Consider the following 25,759-nt stretch of genomic DNA (forward strand, 5'->3'; position numbering starts at 1 on the left):
ATTTTATTTTTTCCTCCAAAATATAGTCAAAAATAGAATATGAAATAAAAATACCCCAACACTACTTCATTTTCCACTCCATAATGAAATAATGAACAAACAAAAATAGATTACTCTATAAATGGAGTAAATTTAATTATGGAATAAGATATGAAGTTAGGTTAGAACATTTTATACTCCATATTCCATTTTAAAATTAAAAATAGAATGGAGTTGGAATTACCGTTAGTATCCTATTTGTTTTTTTATTTGCAATATTAGTTTTCTTAAATCCAATTGTTATTTTGTAATAATGAAGGGAATTATACGAACTTGTTAAATTACCAAAAAACTGTATATGAATTTGTTTCTTTGTATTAGAGATTGTTTGAACATTGCTATGGATCTCTTCCAAACGCCATTGTGACAGAATTTACTTTTGCTTTACATTTCTTAAAGACAAGTGATACCTATATGTTCTCTGTTTTCAGTTTTGTCTTTTTTAATTCATGTTTTCTTGTTCTATCTTTCACAATAACTTTTTTTTTTCTTTCATGTCCATGCTTTTCAACTCTCAGAGAAACCAAAAACAGAGGCAAGCTCAGCTTTTGACCACTGTCAAAGTAGCATCTAATTACAAACATAAAGAGTTCCATATGCATGTTCGTTGATTAAGAGCTTGGTTTTGCATTTACTGCACTTTTGCTATCAATTTAAAGCCTCATATACATTTAAATTGGTGGATACATTTGTCATTAGATCTCTCTTAATACACCAGAACATCAATAAGTAGTCACAAGCAGCTGCAGCATAGATATTAGACAGTGGTACTTGGTTTTATAGCCAGAGACTCATCATGACAGCTCATCTAAGAAACACAATAGATCTGAATCAACATTTGAGTCGCAACATATCTAAAACAAGAACACAACATACTAACCTGCAATATAGGATCTGGAACATGAGGCGTTCTCTCACCATAAGGCTTAGTTATGACTGAAAAACCCCGTGTCCCAACAAGAGTTGCAAAGCCACATACTCTCTGGATAGGCAAGAACTCATCTGATTTTGTGATATCATGGGTTAACATGAGAGAGCAGTGACATTCATAACAGAACTTCAGTGTCTTCTGCTCAATTCCAGCTTGGGAACTAAGCAATAACACAAACCAGCATATATATGTCCCTCCAAGTACTGAATAACTGGCCTCAAGCAGACACAAAATGGTCAGCTTCTATCACATTCCCTTTGTCACAATTTAGTTACGGAAATAAACCATCATGAAGACAAACCACATGATAGTAAGCAAATTCGTGAAGTAAACCATCATAAACCGTACCTGTCCCTTGATAATCCTACCTGCTCGGTCATACTCAACTTGTCTTTCGCTTTGTCCAAGCAAAAGCTCCATCGGAATTTCATCTTCTGTAGAAGCATTCCCATACTTCTCCATGATCTTTTGTCTGAGTTTTCAGATTGTGCTTTGCAACCTTGAAATTCTTGTAGAGCAGCTCAGCTTGGGATGGAGCAGCTTGCATATGTATGTCCTGTCCCTTGTCAAATGCTTCCCATGAGTGGATGTTAATCTGTTTGAACTCTAAAGCCTGGCCACTGTTTCTGTATTGGTTATCTCCCTGGATAGATGGTAAGCAAAAATATGGTTAGTATCTTAGATTATCAGAATGTGTGATACAATATAAACTACAACTAACCAAATAAAATTTATCATTGGGATCCGCATCTGGAAGTGGATCTTCACGCATGGATCGAGTTTCAGGGTCATAATGAGCTGAATTGATATCAAGGTTCAACATGTATTTCTCGGTGTCTTCTCTGATACGCAGATTCATGAAACTAGGAATAAGTTACACCATTACTGCAACAAATAGAAACACCCAAATAAACATGTGATGATAGTTGTAGAAAAAGAGTAGGCAATACCTTACAGTTCCTGTACTACAACCACAAGATGTACGAACACGTTTTTCAACCTTTGCGAAGTCCATTTGCCTGCTCTCATCAACCTTAGCTTCATCGACCCTCAAGTCATCGTCTTCTTCGCCCCCATCACTGGTTGCATCATTACCTTCCTGGCTATTGTTCTTCTCCTCTAGTTTCTTAATCTGTTGCTCCTTCAGATATTTCTTCTGTGCATCCTCTCATAATAACTCTAAACTCTTTAAAATAAATTCAAGTTCTTATAGTTAACTCTAAACCGTGGAAGAGAGAAGGACAAAGAAGAAACAACATAATCAGTTTATCAAACAAAGATCAGAGCTTTAGATAAAACTCTTACAGATATCAAAAGACTTTCAACTAAAGTCTATATATTGATTGATATAAGCCCACATAGAAGTTGTTTGAAAGCATATTAAGACATAACACCATGGAACCCAAATTAACCTGGTGGTAGCAAATACGGAAGCGTTGAGCATAGATAAATTCCAACAAAGCCCTAATCAAATCAGCACCATCCATATAAGCCGAGAGATCACATCTGAGATTTGTTCCAGACCTTAATGGAAACCTCCCTGGGAGAAAGACGAAGAAGAATATGGGCTAGGGCTATAGCTTCGTGATACACAGATGAAGAAGAAGAAGAACCTCGGATCAGGACTTGGATTCAACTCTCTATCACTTCTCTTTTTGCGAACCCTAACCTAAAACATCGAAAATGGTTAACACAAACAAAAACGTAACAGTAGACAAATGACGTGTAGAAACGAAATAAGTTGATTGGTTCTTCAAGTTTTTTCAGTTAATGACATGTAAGACTCTCAAGACTCTAAAAGTCTGATGTGTCAACACCAGGAGAGAACCTTGTGCTATTATTGTGTTGATTAGAATGTGGTAAACTTGGTATAAATTGGGAATGACCCTACGAGATCACTAAGTTGTCAAACCAAACATCTATAAATCTGAGACATCTTCAGGTGGACCAGTGTGGTGATTCTAGTATTTAATGAATCTTAAGAAAAACTTCATGTGAAAATGCTTTTAGCGCCAAAAAATAAATTACGAATGACTTGATCCTCTTTAGAAGTATGTAGACAGCTTTCACAGATGCAACTATACAAATATGTATGTATATATATGTATATCTACATGCATAAGCTGAGATGAACTCACTTAAGTGGTCGGAGCACCTTCTCGAGTTGAAGTCACTTTAGTTGGTTCAAGCACCTCACTGAAGAAGCTGAATCCAATTTAGCTTAATTGGTTGGAGCACCTTACGGAGTTGCAGTTTAGTTGTTTCGAGCACCTCTTTAAAGAACCCAATTCAAACTTATCTTAATTGGCTGGAGCATCTCGGCAAATCGAAGGGCATGTTTATTGGGGAGTTCTTAGGGTGAATTTCTTACCATAATATAAGAAGCGTCTCTTAACTTTTAACTAAGAAAAACTAAGAACGAGCTTTTAAATAAGAGTTTTTAGAGACGGTTGTTAGTTTTCCTTAGTTAAAGTTAAGAAACGGTTCTTATATTACGCTAAGAACCTCATTCTAAGAACTCCGCAATAAACATGGTCTAAGTCTCTAGCACCTGGCAGAAGAAGCTGAGTCAAATTCACCCTAATCTGTTGAAGTACCTCATCGAGTTGAAAGTTTGCCTAAAATTGGTCCAAGTAAACTCGTTTTGTAATAGTTGAGTTGAACTCGACGCAATCGGTTTGAGTATATTTCCGAGTTAAAATTTTACCAGAAAATGGTCAAATTAAACTAGTATTTTGTTGGGAATTTATTCATTTCAGTTGAATTTCTTTGGTTAGTGTGCTACAATTGATTATTGTAATCTTTCCTCATCATATGAAAAACTTTTAAGATAATAACGCCTTCTTAACCAGTTGTTCAGTATTAGTTGTTAATATATTTCTACCTTGAATTCCTTTGGTTAGAAATTTCTAACCAGATGAACATACTCTTTCTAACCAGTTGAACCCATTCTTTCTAAATCGAGATCGATTTCGTCTCTGATGATGAACCGAAGAAACTTATTAGAGATGGACTACGAAAATCCACTTAGGGCATCTCCAACTCCACTCTATTTTTTTATTCTAAAATATTTCGAGTAAAAATGCTACCATAGTATTTCGAGTAAAAATGCTACCAAATCTGTCAGAAGCTCTCTATGTAACGCCTGCGAAGAGTCGAATCAAAACTCTGACTCTCCTTATAGACCCAAGAAGCGTCACATTTTGTCCCCAAATCTCATTCTTTCGTATTTTGAAAAAACGCTAAGTGAAAGAATCACGCTCACTGTTGGACTACATGACTGAGAGAGACGTAGTGGCTTGGACCGCATTGATCAAAAGGTACACTTCTTCCATTCATAACTCACGTGCTTGGTAGTGTTTAAGCGACTTTATGAGGAAAGGAACTGACCCGAATGAATTCACACTCTCGTGCCAAACTCACTGTCTTGTAGAAACCTGAAGGTTTTTGTTATATTGACAATGCGCTAATAAATCTCTACGCTACTTGTTTGATTTTTTGGGATAACACTCTAAGTACCTCCTGGAAATGAGCTCTATTTTGGGACTTGTATTGCAGGTGCGGATAAAAAGCTATTTCCACAAGATGGAAGATAGAAATTTGATCACACGGATCACTTTGATATCGGAACCTATCAGACAGCAGCAAAGCTCTGCTCCTGTTTCAGAGGTTTAAATCACAAGGCTCTGTGCCAAGTTATTACACTTTCACAAGCTTAGTGTAGCTGCTTTCTCTAAGAGGGTTTAATAAGAACATTGAGTTAGCTAATGCATTCATCTACATGTATGCTAATGCAATCTCTTCGAAATTGCAGAGAAGAGGAATCTTGTATCTTAGACTTCAATGATGATTGGTATCACAAGGAAAGGAGTAGATGCTGTTGGGCTTTTCGATGAAACGGTTGGTTACAGTAACAGACCAGACCGGATTGTTTCCATGGTGGTTCTGAGCGGTGCCGCCATGCCAGTCTAATGGAGAAAGGAGTGAAGTTATCTGTTATCAGACAATTTTGATGATCAAGAAGCCGGAACTTGAAAGTGATACACAAAGATGAAAATTTGGTTTGTGTTTTAAGTTACCCGTTATATGATTCTCCACCGTTCTTTTTTTTTGCACATTCAAGATGGCGTTTAAGATCACACGCAAACGAGGTATGAATGATTGTTGAAACTACCCAGAATCTGAAAATGGGTGAGAATCTTTCTTGATTTAACAACCATTACTGGACAAATCTCTCTCTTTTCATAGATACGGTAACGAAGAGTGGTCATACTTACTAAAGAACAAAGATCGCTATACCTTTAGATGAGGTATGGCTAACATTGATATCAGGACAATCTTAAACGGCCTCTATGGATCAAGTTCTGCTTGCCTATTTATAGTATAACTTCCCTTTCTTGTATTGAGGTTGTATAGCTTCTCTGAGTTTTCTTTATCAAAAGCAAAAGCGGTACACATGGTTTACTCGTTTTAATGTAGTTTTCTGTTGAAATGTTAACGTCAGAAGCTTCAGATCTAGACAACTAGAACCTAAACTTTGCTTGTTCGTAGATCTTTAAAAGGATATTTTGGTTTATTGTGGTTTAGTCTGGAAAGTGGAACCATAACTCTTATTAATGTAGAAAATTAAGCAGCAGAAGCAGAAAGTATTACATGAATAAGATAATTAAAAAAAGAGAGTGCCGCTTAAGTAACTAAGCATCGCTGACTGCAACAGCCTCTTTAACTTCAGTGGTTGCATTGTTCTTCTCCATTGCAGGCTTCTCAACCTCAGGAACCACAAATGCTGAAACTGGAAAAGTCCTGGACAGACCAGTCGGCGTCCTGAAATTGATCTTACCTGAACTTGTTGGCTGCTCCAAGACAAGCTCACTGAGAGTGACCCAAATAAGAAGCTCTTTGGCCTTGACACCGGTCAGCTTCTTGATCTTTCCGACTTCCACCACGGCAGTGACCTCAGTGCCGTAAGAGACAAGTTTCCCAATAGTTTCGAACTTGTGAGTGATGCTCTTCTTCTGCTTCAGCCACACAACACCTGTTTCCCTGTCGTACCCAACCTCTTCTATGTCCTTCAATGGCAATAACCCATTCGGCATATTGGCCTCCTTGAGGAACACCTTAGTCTTCTCGCGGCATAACTCATCTCCTGTGTATTTCTCTGCCCTAGCTCTCACTTCATCTGTAACCAAACCCATCTTCCTGTTTTTCTTTGTTAGATATCTGTCTTTTGGGGTTTGTAGTGGTGTTGTTCGCCTTTTCCATTTATAGGTGGTGTCGTTTGAACTTACCCTTGTATCCTGCATTCAGTTACGGAAAATGCCACTGTGAGATTTATCACATGTTTCTACAAACGCTTTTAGAGTCAAAGATTAAAAGACATTGGGATGTGAAAAGTTAAACAGAATTTGAGTAATGAAAGTAGTTGATCAATTGCCTTAACTTCTGTCGGTAGATTTAGCTTTAATCTGCAAAATCTGAAACGACATATTACTTCAAAATAGCTATTCATCTTTGTAAAAGCATCCCATACCATATAACAAAATTTTATATAATTGGTGGATATAAGTTGTTAGGTGAAATTTAAATTTTTGGGTAATCGGGATTGAAATTGGAAACGAAAAATAAATAAAAAATGTGATGCATTGTATAGGTGTTTATGGTTACAGTTGGGAATATTTATGGCGAAAATTAAAGTGCCCTGGGTGCGGAAACGAACGTCACGATAAGTAACCAATAATGTACTCCCCTGGTTTATAATAAATGTCATTTTAACATATTTTTTTCTTATACAAAAAATATCATTTTACAATTTCAATGCAAATTATACTTGCTTTCAGTTGAAAATTAATTGCAAACTGCATTGATTTTATAAATAATTTTATTTATCTCAAATACTATTGATCAGACAGGTGTAACTAATAAATAATAACAACATACATATATTTCAGCAACTTTCTTAATCTGTGTGAAAAATGTCATAGTGACACTTATTCAGAAACATATGGAGTATAAATCTGATTTTTGCATTAGTAGGTAGGACATTTAGTCACATACTCTGGTTACAACTCGCATATGAGAAAAAAATCAATAACAAACGAAAATGTACATCAATCAGGCTCTGAATGGAAACACGGATTAAGCGTTTGCGGATCTAGCATATCAAACAGACCGAGTGGAACAAGAGCGGATCAAGCGGATCAAGCGGCTCAAGAATGGATCAAACGGATCTAGGGGTTCAAAAAATGGATCAAACGGATCTAGCGGTCCAAAACATATATTTGAAAGGTGAAAGTGGATAAAAAGTGACCCAAAGTAATGTACAAATTTAAATTAATCTATATAAAAATTTATGACACTATTTATTTCATGATTGAAAAGAGTTATTTTCAAAAATACTTTATAAAGGAAGAATATAAATTTTTATTTAAAAAAATAGAAAATTATTTTGAACATTACATATTAATATGTTTTGAGTTTTCAAATTATATATGTATCTGATTTTGGACGATCTTAAAATAATTATATTTGATAAAAAAAACAGTGTATATAAATTTAAAATTATTTCTCAAAAAATTAAATTGTTATTTACTTTTCTAAATAAATTTAATTATTTCTAAAATATTTATTTTGAATTCATTAAATAACACAAATGATTAAATAAATATATTGTCATATCTCATTGAAAATGATATATTGTTTAAAAAAAATATATATATATATATATGTATACTTGTTTTGAGCTTTAAAATAAATATGCATATATATATATATATATCTAATTTTGGATGTCTTAAAAATGATTGTGGCTTTTATTGTAGTATATTTTTAGTTTTAGTATTAACTAATAAATCAATTTTTTAAATATTTAAAAAGTAAAAGAAAATAACACATTAAGAAAAAAATGTCAAATGATAAGATAGATATAACCAAAATGATATGAAAATCAAATGGAATAATCAGTCCACAAAATATAAAAATGAGATAACTATAGGAAATTTATATGATTACGATTATTAATAGTTTAATGCAATATTTTTCAGAATTTACAAAAAAAAAACAAATTAATGATGTCTTTTATCCACTTTGCACACTCCAGTTTTGTAGTGGAAGAGGAGAACCACTTGTGCATCAAAATTTATTTGTTATTTTTGACCGCTAGTATGTCCTCTACTTTTACTGTTTCGTACGTTTGATTTTCTTAAGTATTTGTGAATGGAAGCTTTACGTGGATGAACCACTTGAGTGGGAGATCTGTCTTTTTGTCCGCCTCCCAATCAAGCTCTCAGTTAGGCCCTTCTCAAAGTTTTAGGAGGTCCAATGCATAAACAATACAAAATAAACCTGCTCTCGGTATTTCCTATGCAAAAAGATAACCTAGAGGCTACAAAATAAATAGAATAACTGTTAAATTATTTTATTTTTTGTCAACAAATTTATTTAGCTAAATCCAGATTCTTCTGCCAAATATTCATGCATATGCATTTATTATTAGTTAATTATTAAATACTATATTATGAAATAAGTTAGGTTCATGCCCTTAGAAATCGGTAAAATAAACACATACAATAGAATCTCTATAAATTAATAATATTGGAACTTTGAAATTTTATTAATTTATAGAAATATTAATTTACAAAAGTTTTCTTATTTTGATTTTTTATCTAAAATATTTAGATTTTAATTTTATTGTATAGACATTAACTGTTATTTTTTTAAATTTGAAGTTATATTAATTTTATTATATTATTTGGTTTATATAATATATATTACATAGAACTTAAATGTGGTTTTAGATATAATATTACTAAATCTCATCAAAATAATATTAAGTGTTAAGAAAATCTAAAGATAATTTCATTGTGAATATTATAAAAACAATATAATAATATGTTCTTATTTATAAAATATGTATACATATTAATTATTAATTTATAATTTTATTGGGATCATATATTTACATAGAATTTTCTTACAGATTATTATCTTATCATTTTATCGATTTGTGTCAAATTTTGAACCGGCTAAAGTTGGAACCGGTGAAATTTATTAATTTATAAAAGTTATTATTTTATCAAATATTAATTTATAGAGGTTTTACTGTATATGTTTGTAGTTCAAATTTCTGACTATAGATCTAAAAATGAACAACTTTCCTTTAATCTAAAATCTACGACCATACCCATTAATAATAAAATTTTTATTCAATTATTAATAGAAGTATCATAAACTAAAATTAGGCTCATGCTCAATGAAATAATCATACCAAAACTAAATACATTATTGGTCAAGTTTTTAGGTACTTTTGGAGTTTTGAAGTATTTACAACTTTATGCCACTAGTTTTATTTAAACATATGCTTTTAATTATATAAATAAAAGAGTTTTTTGCAAATTTGACTCAAAAATGAAAGTCAAACGCAAAACTAACCTCTCCTTCTTTTTTATTTTATTTTTGCTCTATTCACCCCATATATTCATATTATTACGAAAATGCCATTGAGTTTTTTTTTTCGAAAATGGTTTTTTTACTCTCTCAACCTCATCATTTTCAAGTATTTACAAGATTGCCATTGCCATCAATACCCCACCAACAATGAACAACCTATTTGATGCTCTTAATACACCTAAAATCGATTTACACTCTTTCTTTCTCACTATGAACTAAAAACAACATCTCTTTCACTTTGCCTCCATATTCATCCAAAAAACTCAAGCTTTTGATTCAAAATTTTTTATGGTTCATAGAGCCATTCAAGCATACTATTTTTGGTGGGTTACTTTCGTTTGAGGTTCTGGGTGGCTGGAGAAGACTTTGTGTGCTAAGGAAGTCATCTGACTAGTTTAAGGTATGAAATTAAAAATTTTTCCAGATCTGTTCGCGTAGAAGACTTACCCGTAAGTAGTCTGGCTGTAGAAGACTTACGGGTAAGTCTTCTGGTCAAATGGACGACTTACTTGTAAGTCGTCATCTTTGTTTGTTAAAAAAATCTAGAGAATACCCTCGACGACTTACTAGTAAGTCGTCTAGTAAGTCGTCTAGGATAAACGGGTTAGTTTTGTATTTGACCGAATTGTGTCAGATATTTGATTTTTCCTGGACGACTTACCAGTAAGTCTTCTCCGCGAAAACAAAAATTTCAATATTTTATTAAAGCTAGACGACTTATATGTAAGTCGTCTCAGGTTACTTTTGCAATTGGAAAATAAAACTTAACTATTTAACATTTTTCAGACGACTTACGCGGAAGTCGTCAAGTAAGACGACTTACTTGAAAGTCGTCCGATTTACTCGAAAGTCGTCCAGGATAAGCAAAATCGTCCAGATTTATTTCCTAGATTCTGGTCAAACCTTGCTTATCTCGGACGACTTCCTAGTAAGTCGTCTACCTGGACGACTTTCAAGTAAGTCGTCTGAGTAAAGTTAAATATTTATGTTTATTTTTCGAATTGAAAACTAACCTGAGAAGAGTTACAAATAAGTCGTTAATAAAATATTTAAATTTTTGTTTACCCAGAGCCGACTTACTGGTAAGTCGTCCAGAAAAAGTCAAATATCTGACACAATTCGGTCAAATGCAAAACCAACTCGTTTTATCCCAGACGATTTACTGGTAGTAAGTCGTCTAGAGTTTTTTTTTAACAAACAAAGCTGGACGACGTACTTATAAGTCATCCTATTTAAAATTCAATTGCAATAATGACCTATGTGGACGACTTACTGGTATGTCGTCTGCGCCAATGTTTAGTAAACTTTCATTTTCTCTATATTTACTAATGTGTTTTATTTTGAATTTATGCAGATGATGCATCAGTTACATGCAGTGCATGGAGAAAGGTTGTTGAAATATTGTTGTTGAGATTTTGTGGTTGATAATGTCAAAGGAGCGTGAATGTTTTTTTTTGAGTGAAGGTTCGACACATGCTGAACTTCTTGCAATGGCTCAAGAAGATTATAACCTGGACATGAACACAAAATCTGTGGAGATAACCTACTCATTACCAGGAGAAATGATGCTGGCTCCAGACACCCCGCCTATTCATGTTACAAGTGATAGACAAGTTCGAAACTTGCTCGAGATAACCAAAACGCATGGAGTACGGCTTTGTGTATCAAGCCGTAGCAAGGTGGAAACGGTTTCAGAGTTCAGGGAAGAAGATGATGAAGCTGATGACTGTTTTGAAGATGATGAAATTGATTTGGTTGAAGATGAAAATCATGATGGGGAGGAGGACGATGGAGAGGAGGATGATGGGGAGGAGGATGCTGATATCTCTATTGTTGCTGAAGCGGACGAGAATGGTGAGGATTACAATGTTTATTGAAAGGTTGAAGATGAAGATGAGGAAGATCGAATGATAATAGTATCTATGTCAACCAGAGTTTTGTTAGCAAGGATGCACTGCTTTCAGAACTGCGGTTGATAGCAGTGAGGCTTAGGTTCTCCTTCAGAATATACAAGTAAACGAAAACTCTCCTTGTGACAACATGTGTGGTAAGTGGTTGTGAATGGAAGATCAGAGCGAGTGTGAAACATGGGACAAACACGTTTTGGATAACAAAGTATGTGGAAAGACATACATGCTCAGTGGGAGACCGAATCGCTCAGCGGAGACACTGTACTCCGAATTATGTTGGTAGGCTTTTCATTGAACGTGTTGGAATCATTGATGAGTTGAATCTGCAGCATATCACTGATGCAATGAAGAACATGTTTGGCATGAAGCTTGATTACACCACTTCATACATAGCACTTTTATATGCACAAACATTGGTGAGAGGATCAGCAGAAGATGGGTATTCACGTCTGCCATCATATCTCGAGCAAATCTCCTTAGCAAATCCTGATTCTATCACGGCTATAGAACTTGGTTTTATCAATAGATTATTTTTATCTGTTAAACTTTTGTGTTAAGAATTTGCAGGTTAAGATGTTTGAAGCTGATCAAAGATGGCGTTTTAGTCAGTTTGAAGTCCGGGAGTTTTGTGACAACCTTGTGGAGGGTATGGTGAAAGCCCTCAAGGACGTCAGTAAAATCCAAAAGAAGAGCACAACCACACGTGCACCTGTAGCTAAGCCATCCTTATTCATCAATGAAAGATCCAAAGGTACATCTGAAAACAACCTTGAAGATCTAAAAGATTTTTCAGATTCTTTACCAATATTTGATGAGTATGATGAAGAGCTGATAGAAAATTTTAGGCCTGGGCATTCGGGGTCCCAATTGGGTTTCGGTTTTATCCAATCGGGTTTCGGTTTTTCGGGTTTATCAAAATCAGCCCCACTCGGATTATATGAAATTTTGGTTCGGGACCGGTTCGGGTTCTATCGGATTCGGGTCGGGGTTAGTAAATCTTCAAAGAACCGGTACAACCCAATATATTTTCGGGTTCGAGTCCCAATCGGTTTTTCGGTTTAAAAGTACCTGATTTTTACCTATTTTATAACCAAAACATGCGTAAAATCGGTTCTTCAGTTTTTAAATACCTGATTTGTATCTATTTTGTAACCAAAACTTAAGTAAAACTGATTCAAAAATAAGGAACATCAACCGTGATCATTCAAAATCAAACGAAAAATAAACATATTTACTGATAAAAAGAAAACAAAATAAATAAAAGCATAAAACGAAAATCAATTTCTCATGAAATGAGAAACATTGTTTAACGAAAACAAAATCTAAATCTAAATACTTCAATATTTAACGGCCATCTTTAACCATCAACCTTCATGTAATAGAACCAACAACCTTCATGTAATAGATAAATATTTTAGATGTTCAATATTTCTTAGAGTATTTTGGATAAATATTAGGAATTGAGATCATGTTTGGTACAAGATCTTTTCGAGGTTTTGAATGTTTCGGGTTCTATCGGATATCCATTTAGATTCGGGTTCGGTTCGGATAATACCCATAACCCGAAATACCACAAAACAAGATCCATTCGGTATTTACGTCGGGTTCGGATCGGTTCGGATTTATTTTTTTCGGATCGGATTCGGTTTGGATTTTCGGGTTCGGTTTATTTGCCCAGCCCTAGAAAATTTGATGACTTGTGAAGATAATTGTGAACTTCCTTTTTCAGAATCTGATCTTGTGTTTGATGATGAAGAAACTAATGGACTAACCTATTTTGAACCGGAGCATCCGAGTAGTTTAATTTTGTCTTCACATGATTTTGAGGAAGAGCCATTGGACTACCCACATCAAGGACCACGCCTTGACACTAGGAGACCCTTGGACGATGGCATACGTCCAATCTTTGATGAGGAAGACGAACTTGGTCATACCTTTGATGAGAAAGCACCAAGCATGACATCCATCAACATGGAGAATCATCATTGCTTTGATTTAGGCACAACTCCTACTTCTTTTCCCACAGGTTCACAAGATCACTGTAAGGAACTTGATTTGATTAATGTTTTGCCTGAAATGTTTGTTAAGATCAGTTCTCAAGATGTGAAACAATTTGGTTCTGACAAAGTGAAAGAATTTTGTGTTTCAAGCTCAGTTTTCAAAAACATGCTTAATTCTTTTAAAGTGTTTGAACCTGATGAACTTTTTGATCAAAAACGTTTTCAAAATGGGAATGACATCCATTCTGATCTGGTTTTGAGTTTTGATCAGTTTTTGAAACATAGCAAAGGTTTTGATCATCTTGAAAAGTCATTAGAGCTTGATTTGCAACAATCTGTTTTATGTACTAGAAAATCGTTTGACTCATTTGTCTTCAAAGAAAATAGCTTTAATCTAAGTTCTTATACACATGCACTGATCACTGGTCAATTGTTTGTATCCACTTGTGCCTTGGACGAATTCATGGTTAAGACCTTGCTGGGACAGAAATCTCCTAGAGTTGAAACTGATTTTTTGTGATTCTGTTTTGAAGTATGATATCTTGTGTGTTGAAACTGATAGACTTTGGCTTGTGTTGAAATCATTGCTTCAGAATTGTGTCACTTTGAACTTTGATGATATTTTGATTTACAACACATTCTTTAAAAACATATTGAGCCTTTGATAAGTGATTCTCAATCTGAACTTACTCTTTTGTGTTCTGATTTTGAGAAGGATAGGCACGTTTTGAAAATGTTCAATTATTTTGTGCCTTGATACGACTCTGGTCTGTAATGCTTACTTTGATGTGAATTTTAAAAGGCTGAAACGTGTGCTACATGTTCTAGGGAAAGAAACTTTGATTTCTTATTTGAAAAAGTACATGTCTTGCACATATGATCCTGGTATTCTAGTTTCTGTTTTGAGTGTCCAGGACAAGCAGGTTCAGTCTCAATGAAGTGTAAGGAACAAAAGCATAGACCATGCTTATCAGCCTAAGATTTGGAGATGGAAGTATTTGAGAAAAACAACTTCAAAACTCCAAAGAAGTTTCTTTCCAACATTTTCCTTCACTATATTCTACATGTTCTTTAGATTCCTTTTTCCTGATTCATTTCCTTTTGATACAGGTAAAATGGATTTGAGGTAAAATCTTTTTCAAGAGAGAGGTAATGATGTACCCTTGGGTAGCGCACCAGGCAAAACAGACATGCATGGCTTGATCATGAGAAGCAGTAACGATATATGTTCATTGTTTGACTCATGAAATCACTTGGAGAATGTTCTCAACTCAATTACGGAGTTCCTCGAAGAAGTATCAGATCAAACAGAGTGCATATGTGACAGTTGTGCCATTTACAAATCAGGAGTTATTTAGTTCTCGCGAATTCATACCACCCGAGAAGCGGAAATGACTAACCTTCTTTCTGATGAACCAGCGACTAATTCAATCATGCCAAAGGTGATTATTCATGTTTTAAATGTCCGAGAAAGTCTTGGGCTTGATGGTTTTCAAAAATATTCAAAAACAGACTTGTTTTGGCCAAATAGAGAAACCAATAAAATATTGGCCAAGGGAAAGATGGATTTCGACCAGGCCTTAAAGGGACTTGACTTGGGCCATATCAAGAGCATATTCTTCACTTTTGGAACTCCTGGTCGTGGCTATATCAAGAGGCAGTCCAAGTTTCAGTCAAAGACTTTATTTAGTCAAGTCTTTGTGTTATATTTCCAATGTCTTGTTTTTAGCACATTTTTCTTTGAATTTCTACAACTTGTAATCCTATAATCAATGCTTAAGAGCCACGAAATAAGACAATATTTTTCTCTTTTTATTGAGTTTATCTCTTTTGTTCTTTGTAGAACACTTTTCGTTTCTTGGTGAGGTTATCTCCGAGTAAACATCCTCTAATTCGTTGGACCTGTGCGTCATATCAGGCAACGTTTAGAAATCTTTCTTTTGGTGGACTTGTGAGTCATATCAAAGCACCAACTGAAGTCTGGTAGTATCATTGGGCCATCTGCAACCCATTGTTTTACCATTTATTCCACCGTTCTCCCTTTTGGTGAGTTCATATCCTTTAAGTCCGATTGAGTGATCATTCCCTAATTTAGGACATATCAGCATCATATCTTTGTTGTTCTTTTTTTGCAAGCCCGGTTGAAGGAAGCTATTTGACCCTAAAGCGAAATTCGTTTAGGCTCATTATAATCTCATAGTTAATCAATTAGCATAATTAACAAAAAGTAATTAATAAAGAATATTTAATTAACATAAAACAATTAACTAAAATTATTTCTGTAGGACCCACCTAATGTTGACATGGCATCTCAGAAAATACTCAACTGATTATATTATAGATTCTTAATCGTGGGTCATGGTATTAAAGGGATTCTACCATTTCTAATCTTTCCACGGTGCTAGAAATATGATTATTTCAAACTAAAAATAATAAATAGATCAAAAATAATGCCAATTTTAACCAATGTTTTTATGAGTCGAGAAGGAAAACAAATTATTAGCAAAAATTTTATTTCACGGCCCCATTACTAATAACATTATTATTTTGTCAAAACCCAAATTATTAAAACACATTATAAGCAATTAAACCCCATTAAATAAAAAAACGTTTAATTAGTATAAAATGTACTGATGTTAGTTTATATTAGTTAATGAATAATAATGTTTTCTAAGCAATTTTTTTTAATGCAAAAATAATATAAATATTACGGGTGGGCGTCTGGGTATCCATTTGGGTTTGGTTCGGATCTACTCCGGTTTTAGATTTTCAAAGTTAAAGATATCAGTTCCATTAAGGTGTTTATAAATTTTAATTTAATATTATAAAGTTTCAAAATAAAAATATTTTCTACATTTTTTTTAAATTTAAAACTATAACTTTCTAAATATAGATTTATATTTATTATAATATTATATTTTTGATATTTTTATAATTATATAAAATGTAAATATTGTTAATTTATTATCTAACTGTTGCTGTATTTGATAATTAACCAGTCATAAGTATCTTGCAAACACACCAATTTTTAACCACAGAACCAGTCGTACAAATTTCTTAAAACCGCTAGAAACCGCAACCACCCGCTATGGGTGACCCGCATCCGCAAATTCCCGCAACCGCAACAGCTGCGTTTGAACCAGTCAGGCCCTTATTCGGATCAGATTTGGGTCACCTGTATCACCTTCGTATGAAATAATATCAAAAATAAATTCTGCGTTTTCAAAGCGCGGATCAAAATCCATTATTAAAAGTAAGTTTAAATCAGTTATTTATCAAATACAAGACAAATTGTACAAAAAGAATTAAGTTTTGGCAAATAAATTGAGAACGGAAAATCGAACCAAAATAATAAAAAAAAAAAACAAAACTAAGTCAATGTTCAGTTCCTATATCGCTGAAACAGAAAATCTGACACCAAATTGAAACTAAACCGAAAACTGAATGGGTACCTGAATATATTAAATACAGTTTATACACCTTTAAAATATTAATTATTTTTAGTCTTAAAATTATCAAATATTCTAACACTAATATATATAACCGAACAACCCAAAAATGGATTGCCCTTTTACTTTTTATCCGAGACATTTAAAATTTTTGTTTTTTCCCGATAGAACATAATCACCAAAAAAAAAATATTCGAAATATTTAAATTTGTTCAAGTTATCCCATATTGTATCCAACAAAATTCAAAATGTGATTTTTACCCAAATTATTCAAAATTATCCAAAAATGGGAACCGAAAACCGAATTAAATTCAAATTTTATCAGTTTCCTAATGTTATTATTCGAATCAAACCAAAATAACCAAACCGAAACTAAATCTATATTCATAAATAACCAAACGGTTCATATATCTCTTGAACCAAATAGACAAAATCACAACCAAATTGACACAAATTGACAAAAAAAACTGGAACTGAACCTAAAATCGAATACCCAAGGCTAAACATATTAGTGGACTAACGGGTTAATAAATTTTCAATAAATGATAATCCCACGCTTTTAAAGCATGGGTCAAAATCTAGTTGTCTTTAAATTCTGATTTTATGGCCATATCCATTCATCAAGTATATTTCTATTTACACTGATAAACTAATCAGCTATAGGCACGACAGATTGTGTGGTTATAAACAAAATTTTGTGGTTATATAAGGCTGTAATTACGAAAAAATCGTTTCTGTACGTTTTTAGCCATTTCAAATTGTGTCTAACCATAGCCATAAAGCCATGATTTAGCTACGATCGATTAGTGGCTATAATTTTCCACGTTTTGTCACGAATTTATCGTGGCTACTATAGCTACGTTTTGACACGAGTATTATCTTTTTCGTGGTTATTTAGCCACGATATCGTTACGTTGTCTTTCGTGTGTAATGATAAGGATGTAATCATGACAATAATAGTAAGGTTTTGCCATGATATTGTCACGATCCAAAACCCGGCCCAGTTAATTCGGCCCTGCTAAGTTCAGTAGTGTGGCAAAAAAAGCTAATTTTTTTTATTTAAAGAGAAATTTCGTGGTGGCCTTTGGCAGAAACTTTTGGAGTGGCGAAGCCCTACTGAAAATTCACAGGAACAGCCACAAATAACCACCATAAAAAAGAAGCCATCACACCATCGAAAAAGAGAGATTAAGGCTCAACAGACATGGTTTAGGAGAACAGAATAACTACCGATCAAAACCACGAATTTCGAAGCCAAATTTTGAGGTTATGTTCTACACTCATAAGTCTATGTTTATCAGAAAGCGGATCATCATTTGCATATCTTCTCTAATGGTTATGGTTCCTTTTTTGGGGCTGCTCTCTTTAGATCAGATCCGCTGATAGTCAACTTCATCAGTGTTTATCCGGTTATATAGAAGGAACCAGGAAACGGGCGAGATATCATTGGAAAGATCTCGTTGTCAGATTTCCAGATCATCTTTCCGATCCTCAAACCGGGGTACGCTTAGGAAATTATTGACATTTCTTCTTGGCGAAGAATAAAATAGGGTTATTGGTCACACTATCGCGCTATTCCAATTATTCTATGATTCTTAGGTAATCATTCACACTCTCGTGCTTTTCAAAATAATCTATAAACTAGTATGATAAATAATCCTGGTGTCTAAATCTATAGATAACCCTAGCAACCTTATGATTATCAATTTGACATTAAGCTTATGAAATCCCTAAATCCAACGGGTGATTACTATAAGAAAGTAGAAACACAAATCATATTCTAAAATAATTGCATAAAGAATCAACATGAGCTCTAAGGAAACCATGAAGGAGTTCTTCTTTTCTCTTCAAGCTTAACCCTAAAACAGAGAGTAGCCGTCAATAATGGCTTAGAAAAGGTGTAAAACACTTGGGCTCTTTTGTAAAGAAGGAAAACTTCTGGCCTAAAACTGCAATTTTTGGAAGTTGATAAAAACTCGTCGGGCACTGTTCCGGAGGAGTTTTGATCAACACTTATGTGGTGTCGGTCGTCAGCTTCCTCTTCGCGCATCCGACAGACCACTTTTCAGTAAAATGAGCATAACATTTGATCTTCGATCCATATTGACCTCCAAACCGGTGGCATTGGAAAGCTAACTCAAAGTTCTTTCATGTGTCAAAATATGACCTTAATCACACCTTGGGAATTCCTCCATATATAGCTAAAATTCTGACGCGACTGCACAGTGGTGCACCTCAAATAGCTCCATAATCTCTATAGTCCCTAAAATGTCCCTGAACATTAAAAGATTCTAAAAAAACACCAAAACGATTCCGGATGTATAATCTAGATTCTAAATAGGACTTATACCATGGTTAAAAGATGTTAAAACCCATGGTATATCAGAATCTCTAAGTATAAGGATATAAAATGTACTCTCAATTCTGAGTTTTTTTCACTCATTCTCTTTAAATATTGTTCAAAAACCATTGTAATATGGGGAATTGGAGTGTATAACTATAGGGAAAATAGAAACGAAGAATGTAACCATAGCACACGATAGGCTACGATATAGAGCCCATATTTATGTATAATGCCCAAAAACCCCGAGGTTGCACGTGAGAAAGGGATGGGCCCACTAGTGAACTGAACAGTTTCCTCTTCCCTTCTAACACAACGAAAGCGACAACCCTAACGTTTTACAGAGCGGCAACATTTGGGAGCATTGCGATTCAATTTTGGTCGGAGAACTCGTTCGTAACGCTACGACGGTGGCCGGTTTCTGTTGGGGCTTCGACAGATTGACTCGAGGTTAGTCTGATTCTTGCGATATAATCACACCAGCGTCCTCTAATTTCGCGAAATCCCCCCTGTGCTTTTTCGAAATTGATAAACACCGCCTCTGTCGGTTGCAGAACTGGGTGACGGAGGTGCGAGACGGAAGCGTTCAAAGGTAATACTGAAACCATTGGAACTTCTAATTTCCATTTCTGTCATGATGTCATGATCAACTATTGCTGTTGAAAGTATCTTCCTATGAACAGAACCTCCTGTTTCTGTTTCGACAATGCGTCAGTGATTGAGTGAAAATTAGTGTTTTATTGTGTAGTCTATTCGATAGAACTAAGTAGTATAGTTCGATGATGTTCGTTTTATAATTGTTTCCTCGCGTTCTTTATGCACCTGCATTGTCTAAAACTCCATTTTTATGTGAAACTGAAGTAGATCCTCCGTAAAGTTGGTTTGCATGTGTGTAGTTTGTATTGTAAAGAATCGACTGCGACGAGTATTGTCTGACTATTAGTTGTTTTATGTAGTATAGTCTAGGTGAACAAAGAACAATGAGTGTTTTATTGTGTAGTCTATTCGATATAACTACGTAGTATAGTTAGATGATGTTTGTTTTATAATTGTTACCTCGCAATCTTTCTGCACCTGCATTGTGTAAAACTCCATTTTTATGTGAAACTGAAGTAGATGCTCCGTAAAGTTGGTTTGCATGTGGGTAGTTTGTATTGTAAAGAATCGACTATTCAAAATTGGAATCCTTCGAAACATTATCCTTTTATTGCGTAGTCTATTCGATATAACTACGTAGTATAGTTAGATGATGTTCGTTTTATAATTGTTTCCTCGCTTTCTTTCTGCATCTGCATTGTGTAAAACTTCATTTTTATGAGAAATTGGAAATTGGAATCCTTCCAAACATTATCCCTTCTCTTATTCTTACAACTTACTATTGTCATGGTTATGTAGTATAGTATAACATAAAGCGTAAACATTGTGTGATACTTATATACTGTAATTTCGTTTCGCATGATGGAGGAGGTAGGTTTGCCAGAACGTTTGTTTCAGACAGGGTATGAACCCACATGCTGGAAGAGAATTAACAACTACTTCAACTTGCGGTGGGTTGAGATTGTAAAAGCAGCACTTTCAGATGCTCAGCAGGAGATGTTGGCGGAATCTCTGTTTAGACAACTGATGTTTATGGGGACTCATACATTTTCCGTCATGTTCGCGCACCAGATTTTATCACGTCAGTTGGTGACGAGGAAATTGTACGAGCTGTGGTGGTTGTTTGCAGGGAAGCCAATTCGATATGGTATTGCAGACTTTGAATTGGTGACGGGTCTCAATTGTGGATCCCCTCCTACCCCGAACGTAGGTGCGCAGAGGTTGGGGAAAGGGAAAAAAAAAAGCAAAGCAAAGGGAAAACAAGTAGGTGGTGATGGAGTCATGTGGCGAGAATTATTTGGCAGTGAAGAGACGATAACCCCAGAGTTGATCATATGCAAGTTGAGTAGAAAGACGAATACAAAGATGATGACAGCCGATTGCGTTTGGGTCTTCTCCTCCTCGTAGAAGGCATTCTATGCCCAACTAGTGGTTCAACACAGAACAGACCAGAAGTGGTTGAGATGTTGAGCGATATTCCTATGTTTATGGAACATCCTTGGGGGAGGGAGTCGTTTCTGTTAACGGTTGGAAGCGGGAAGATTAGGGGAGCCGGACAGTTGGTGCAAGACACCCTTGCAATACAAGGTTTTGCACACGCTATGGTTCTAGTAACAGTCTGCAGCTTCCCCCAGATTATTGCAGAGCCACGCTTAGGGGAGGATCTGGTGAATGAGGAGCTTCCCATAGAAGACATTGTTGATGCTGTTTGTGCGAGAAGCGTTAAAATAAATGTTGTTACGGTTCAAAATCTAGAGCTTATTGGGCAGGTACGCTGTGCACATTCCCTCTGCTTTTAATTCTTCCATCTTTTTACAAGAACATTAAACATTTTGCATTTCCTGTATAATATTTTTTGGCAGGCTTCAGTTCGTTCCATACTATGCGACGGTTCTGACATTCCTCCCTTCCCTGATAAGGTGGAAGATATGGCAGTTGCTCACATGGTATCGTTGATTCGGGATGGCTTCCCCTTCGAAATCAATACCTGGCAGGGGGGGGGGGGTGTTAAGGCAATTAATGCAAAACAATGGAAGAGTGGTTATGGAGCAGACGGTTTAGGAGACTCGGGGGGGGGAGAACATGGTCAACCCGTAAATACAGATGGTCATGGAGGAGGGGGTGGTCTTGGGGTTACGGTGGATTTACCAAATCTCGTCCATGGTTTGGCAAATGAACTAGAAGCACGTGAAGGGCCCTTGTTAGCCCTTTTGAAAACCCACATTACGCAAGAAATGCGTTCACTAAAGGACGAAATTTTCGCACGGGGAGGGATATCTGCACCATGCGGAATGGCTGATCCAGCAAGAGGTAGTGTGCGGTATATACATCAGTAAATCTTTTGTGCCACATCTGCTTACTGTTGTCATATTTTTTTTGGGTGTGCGCGTAGGAGATGCAGGCATATTGAATTCTGGTAGTCCAATTACCGTTCCTAGAGTACAAACAAGGAACCCAGTCGTATCATCAGACACTTCTACTGGCTGTGGGGGTGCAGAGCAACAGAAGCACAGAGGTGGCCAATTGGATGATGGAACTTCTGAGTCTGCCAAAACAACTGTAAGTGAACTGTATACTATAATTGGTAATGGTATGGACTCAGGCGAACTGTGTCCTCGTTTTTTGTACACTATAATTGCTAATGGTATGGACTCATGCGAACTCTGTCGTGTTTTTTTGCAGCAGTTCTCCGGTGGTAATGGAAGGGGAGCCACTCCCCATCCTGGTGGCCCAATCACCAATGAAGTAGCTCCTCTGGATTCTGTTGACCATTGCCCAGCTATGGGGGAGGCTCGGGAAGATGGCGGCGAAGAGACGTCCACTTCAGATGGTGGTCATGGCAAAAATGATGTAAGTTGTGAATCAGGCCTATGTCATTTAAAATAAGTCGAAGGTTATTAGAGTTACGTATAAGACATGGTGCATGTACACTACTATAGCGTACTGACTTTGTTAGTCTATACTACAAGTACATAATTATAGTACTATGAGGAGAAGAAAGTGAGTAACTTCATATTGTCATGTCAAGCTTCACCATGTTACTGTGTGTATGTCTGTCTTCAACTGACTTTCAAAAAATTACATTTTTGCAGTATGGTTCGGCAAAAAATCTGGAGATCATACCTCCGCCGAATGATGACACTAGTAAGGAGGACTGCAGTGCCCCTCCTTCCCCATCTGAGGAATCTGAACCGACATCTATGGATGTTCAGCTTCAACCCCACAGTTCCCCAATTAAGGATGCTACGCTTCCAAATGATGTAAGCTATAAGTTTATGGTTAAAATGTTTCCCCCCCCCTCCCCATGTAGTAAGTGCAGTAGGTTGTAACGTTCTAAAAGTGTTTATATTTGCAGCAACCTCCTGTAGAGAAGCCAGAGTCGCCGATTATTGACCCCAACCTTGCCAAACGTCCCACTTGGAGGCGCTGCTGTATTGATTTCAATAGAGAAAGGGGAAACAAAAGGTAATCCTAATCCGTCTGAAGCTGTTCAGAAAAGGACTAGCAAAAGGCTGCATATACTATTTGTGCCGTTTTCACCTCCACAACCACCGCCTAAGAAGATAAAGGGGAAAGGAGGACGGAAGAAAACAGGGAAGCGTACAAAAAAAGTCCAACCAGAAATGGCTACTGTTTCAGAAGTATGTGCCTCTGCAACGACATCACCCACGAAACTGACACAGCCGTTTGACACACCTACGACCGTTGGCCCTTTGGTTGGGGGGTTTAGTCCATGTGTTCGTCTTAATGCATTCCGCGTTGCTGGGTTTTGCACTCTCATGCATACGGAAAGGTAAAATACACTTTGTTGACTCTTATACGCTACCACGTTGGTTATTAATGGTCGACCACGTTATAGGGATTACAATCTTGGAGAAGGGGTTATTGTACCGAATTCTGTTTTCAAGTCTTTCTTTGAAGTTGCGGTCCCACAACCTATTAAGGTACTCCAAAATTAATTACATTTTTTTTTCTCGATGCAACGCTAATGTTTTCTTATGTGCAGGCGGTAGACATGTTAGTCACATTTATTAGAAGCCGACTGCGTAAAGAAGATATACAATCTTCTCAATTCCTACCAGGCAGTCTCGTGGAAGCTCTTCGTGGAGAGTACCAGCAATTCATTCGTGTTCAAGATATTGCAAAATTAAGTTTCTCAAGTATTTTCGGGGATCCATGCTTCTCCAATATGACCTGGTCAGAGGAGGTCCAAGTACTGTACTGCCCATTTCAAGTCGACGGGAGGCATTGGATTGGGGTTGTGATAGATATAGCACAGTGGCGTATCTATGTTTTAGATTGCAACTGTGCTTGTGTGCAAGATGAAAAGTTGGAAACACTCCTACAACCCTTTGGAGTCCTCATGCCTTTCTTGATACACCTCAATGGAGGCGACGCATTGAACGAAGCAGCTACGAAATCTCCTCTGCAGCTTACCCGGCTAGACCTACCTATATGCTGTGAACAAAAAGGTATGTTGACTCCTTTCCATTTACAGAAACAATATAGAATCCGGAAATGTCGGATTCTCTGCATTTACTTGCCTTACTTACCCTGTACCGACCCTGCATGATTATCATGTGTTGCAACCCATATCCTCTTGGAACTGCATGCAACAGACAACATGGCCCAGGTCTCTAATCTAACAGAAGAGAGGCTTTCGATTGCAGCAAAGACCTATGCAGTTGAAGCTTTCGCATGTTTCAATCCGGAATACTTGAAGGAATTTCCAAAGGAGTAAGAAGTTGTAATCCACTTTGTGTGCAATGTTTGCTTACAATCTTAGTTGTTTGTGGTCTTATCTATCGTCAACATGTACCATTGTTGTCTTTGTATTTGTAAAACTTGAAATCTCGAATGTCGTTGTTTCTTTTTATCTGTCCTCTCTTTCGGGTTAGTAATACTATTTCATATTGCATGTACCCTACTGCATTGGTTCTGTGGGAAGCCTTTTGACCATTTCAAATGACCATACTATACGAAAAATTAGTATAGTATTGGTTCATTTCTAACAAATGTAAACTACTAAATGGAGGATGATTTACATCCACACGAAAATCCCTAACCGGCCCAGTTCCTCATTTTCAACATCTCTTCTCTGCCGATGGCCAGTTCAGTGAGTGAGTTTTCAGATGCCAATTCTTTTCGATTAACAGAGGACAGCAACAAGGTTGGCCCTCAGTGTTACTGTGGGCGCAAAATTGAGATACTAAAATCATGGTCAGATGAGAATCCATGTAGGCTTTACTTCCGCTGTGCTGTCCATACTTTCGTCGCGTGGGCTGATGAGGAGACACCATGTAAGTGGCAGAAGACGAGCTTATTAGAGGCACGCGACATAATGCGGCGTCAACGAGACGAAATTAGACAGCTGAAAGCAGCAAATGCAAAACTCATGCGGGAAGGGAATTGTGTTCAACACACTGAAGTCGATGCGGGGGATAATGTGGCGACGGTAGATGCCACTAAGAAGGTGGAGGTCGAACTTATCAAGGCGGGTGAGAGGGAGAAAATTCTCCGCCACTGTTTGACCATCTCATGGGTGGGTTTTATAATTGCGATAGCTATCATTGCATCCCGGTGTCTGAAGTAATTGATAAGTGTGTGTTGTCCTGGTTTTAATTCCATAACTGCTTCTTTCGATGGAGAAAGCTGATTGTATTATATTAATGTTATGTTATGGTCTTCATTTTATGCCCAATTTTGATCAGCAAACACTGTCTATTGGGCGGTCTTTTATGTGTCACGTCAATAACATTTCTTTTTTGTAAGGCTAATGCATACTATACTATAGTTTTGATAGTCTAGTCATATTTTGCTTTTCATATGTCCCGGGTTGGGAACAATTAGTTATTCGGGAAGGAAACCATTTGCACATTTGCCTTGTTGTTTCTCTCCTTCCTGCACCGGTCCATGCACCACAGTCACGACAATAAACAGTATCCAATATGGGCCACATTTGAACAACATCTGTAAACACAATACAAGGACTACACTTTACATGGTATGGTCTCCTGGAGTTACTTCTTGTAACGTTCGCAGATGAC

At 36.1% G+C, this 25,759-nt stretch overlaps 4 protein-coding genes across 5 annotated transcripts; 2 read left to right on the forward strand and 2 right to left on the reverse strand.

Moving 5' to 3' along the window:
• Positions 1-679: 679 nt before the first annotated feature.
• LOC106421987 (pre-mRNA-splicing factor SLU7-A-like) lies at positions 680-2,873 on the reverse strand. Of its 2 annotated transcripts, none has more exons than XR_007338464.1 (4): positions 1,921-2,822; positions 1,692-1,855; positions 920-1,613; positions 680-847 (listed from the first exon to the last, which is right to left on the reverse strand). XR_007338464.1 is itself a non-coding variant. In XM_048777210.1 (4 exons), the coding sequence occupies exons 1-3, from the start codon at positions 1,983-1,985 to the stop codon at positions 1,398-1,400; spliced, it is 402 nt and encodes a 133-aa protein (XP_048633167.1). In that variant the 5' UTR covers positions 1,986-2,873; the 3' UTR covers positions 680-847; positions 920-1,397. The 2 variants fall into 2 exon arrangements, 1 of the variants encoding a protein (XP_048633167.1); XM_048777210.1 differs by having other exon boundaries at positions 1,692-1,812; positions 1,921-2,873.
• Positions 2,874-5,564: 2,691 nt separating this feature from the next.
• On the reverse strand, positions 5,565-6,561 carry LOC106396884. The gene is made up of 2 exons (XM_013837390.3): positions 6,405-6,561; positions 5,565-6,267 (listed from the first exon to the last, which is right to left on the reverse strand). The coding sequence occupies exons 1-2, from the start codon at positions 6,501-6,503 to the stop codon at positions 5,665-5,667; spliced, it is 702 nt and encodes a 233-aa protein (XP_013692844.2). The 5' UTR covers positions 6,504-6,561; the 3' UTR covers positions 5,565-5,664.
• Positions 6,562-20,573: 14,012 nt separating this feature from the next.
• On the forward strand, positions 20,574-24,453 carry LOC106411774. The gene is made up of 10 exons (XM_048781204.1): positions 20,574-20,975; positions 21,062-21,481; positions 21,575-22,022; positions 22,105-22,271; positions 22,395-22,562; positions 22,805-22,972; positions 23,081-23,505; positions 23,572-23,656; positions 23,719-24,184; positions 24,332-24,453. The coding sequence occupies exons 1-10, from the start codon at positions 20,574-20,576 to the stop codon at positions 24,451-24,453; spliced, it is 2,871 nt and encodes a 956-aa protein (XP_048637161.1).
• Positions 24,454-24,816: 363 nt separating this feature from the next.
• LOC106411763 (uncharacterized protein At4g04775-like) lies at positions 24,817-25,305 on the forward strand. Its single transcript, XM_013852585.1, has one exon. It carries the CDS (start codon positions 24,817-24,819, stop codon positions 25,303-25,305), a length of 489 nt encoding a protein of 162 aa, XP_013708039.1.
• Positions 25,306-25,759: the final 454 nt, after the last annotated feature.

The sequence above is a fragment of the Brassica napus genome, chromosome A1 (genome assembly GCF_020379485.1).
Source record: "Brassica napus cultivar Da-Ae chromosome A1, Da-Ae, whole genome shotgun sequence".
NCBI classification, from domain to species: domain Eukaryota; kingdom Viridiplantae; phylum Streptophyta; class Magnoliopsida; order Brassicales; family Brassicaceae; genus Brassica; species Brassica napus.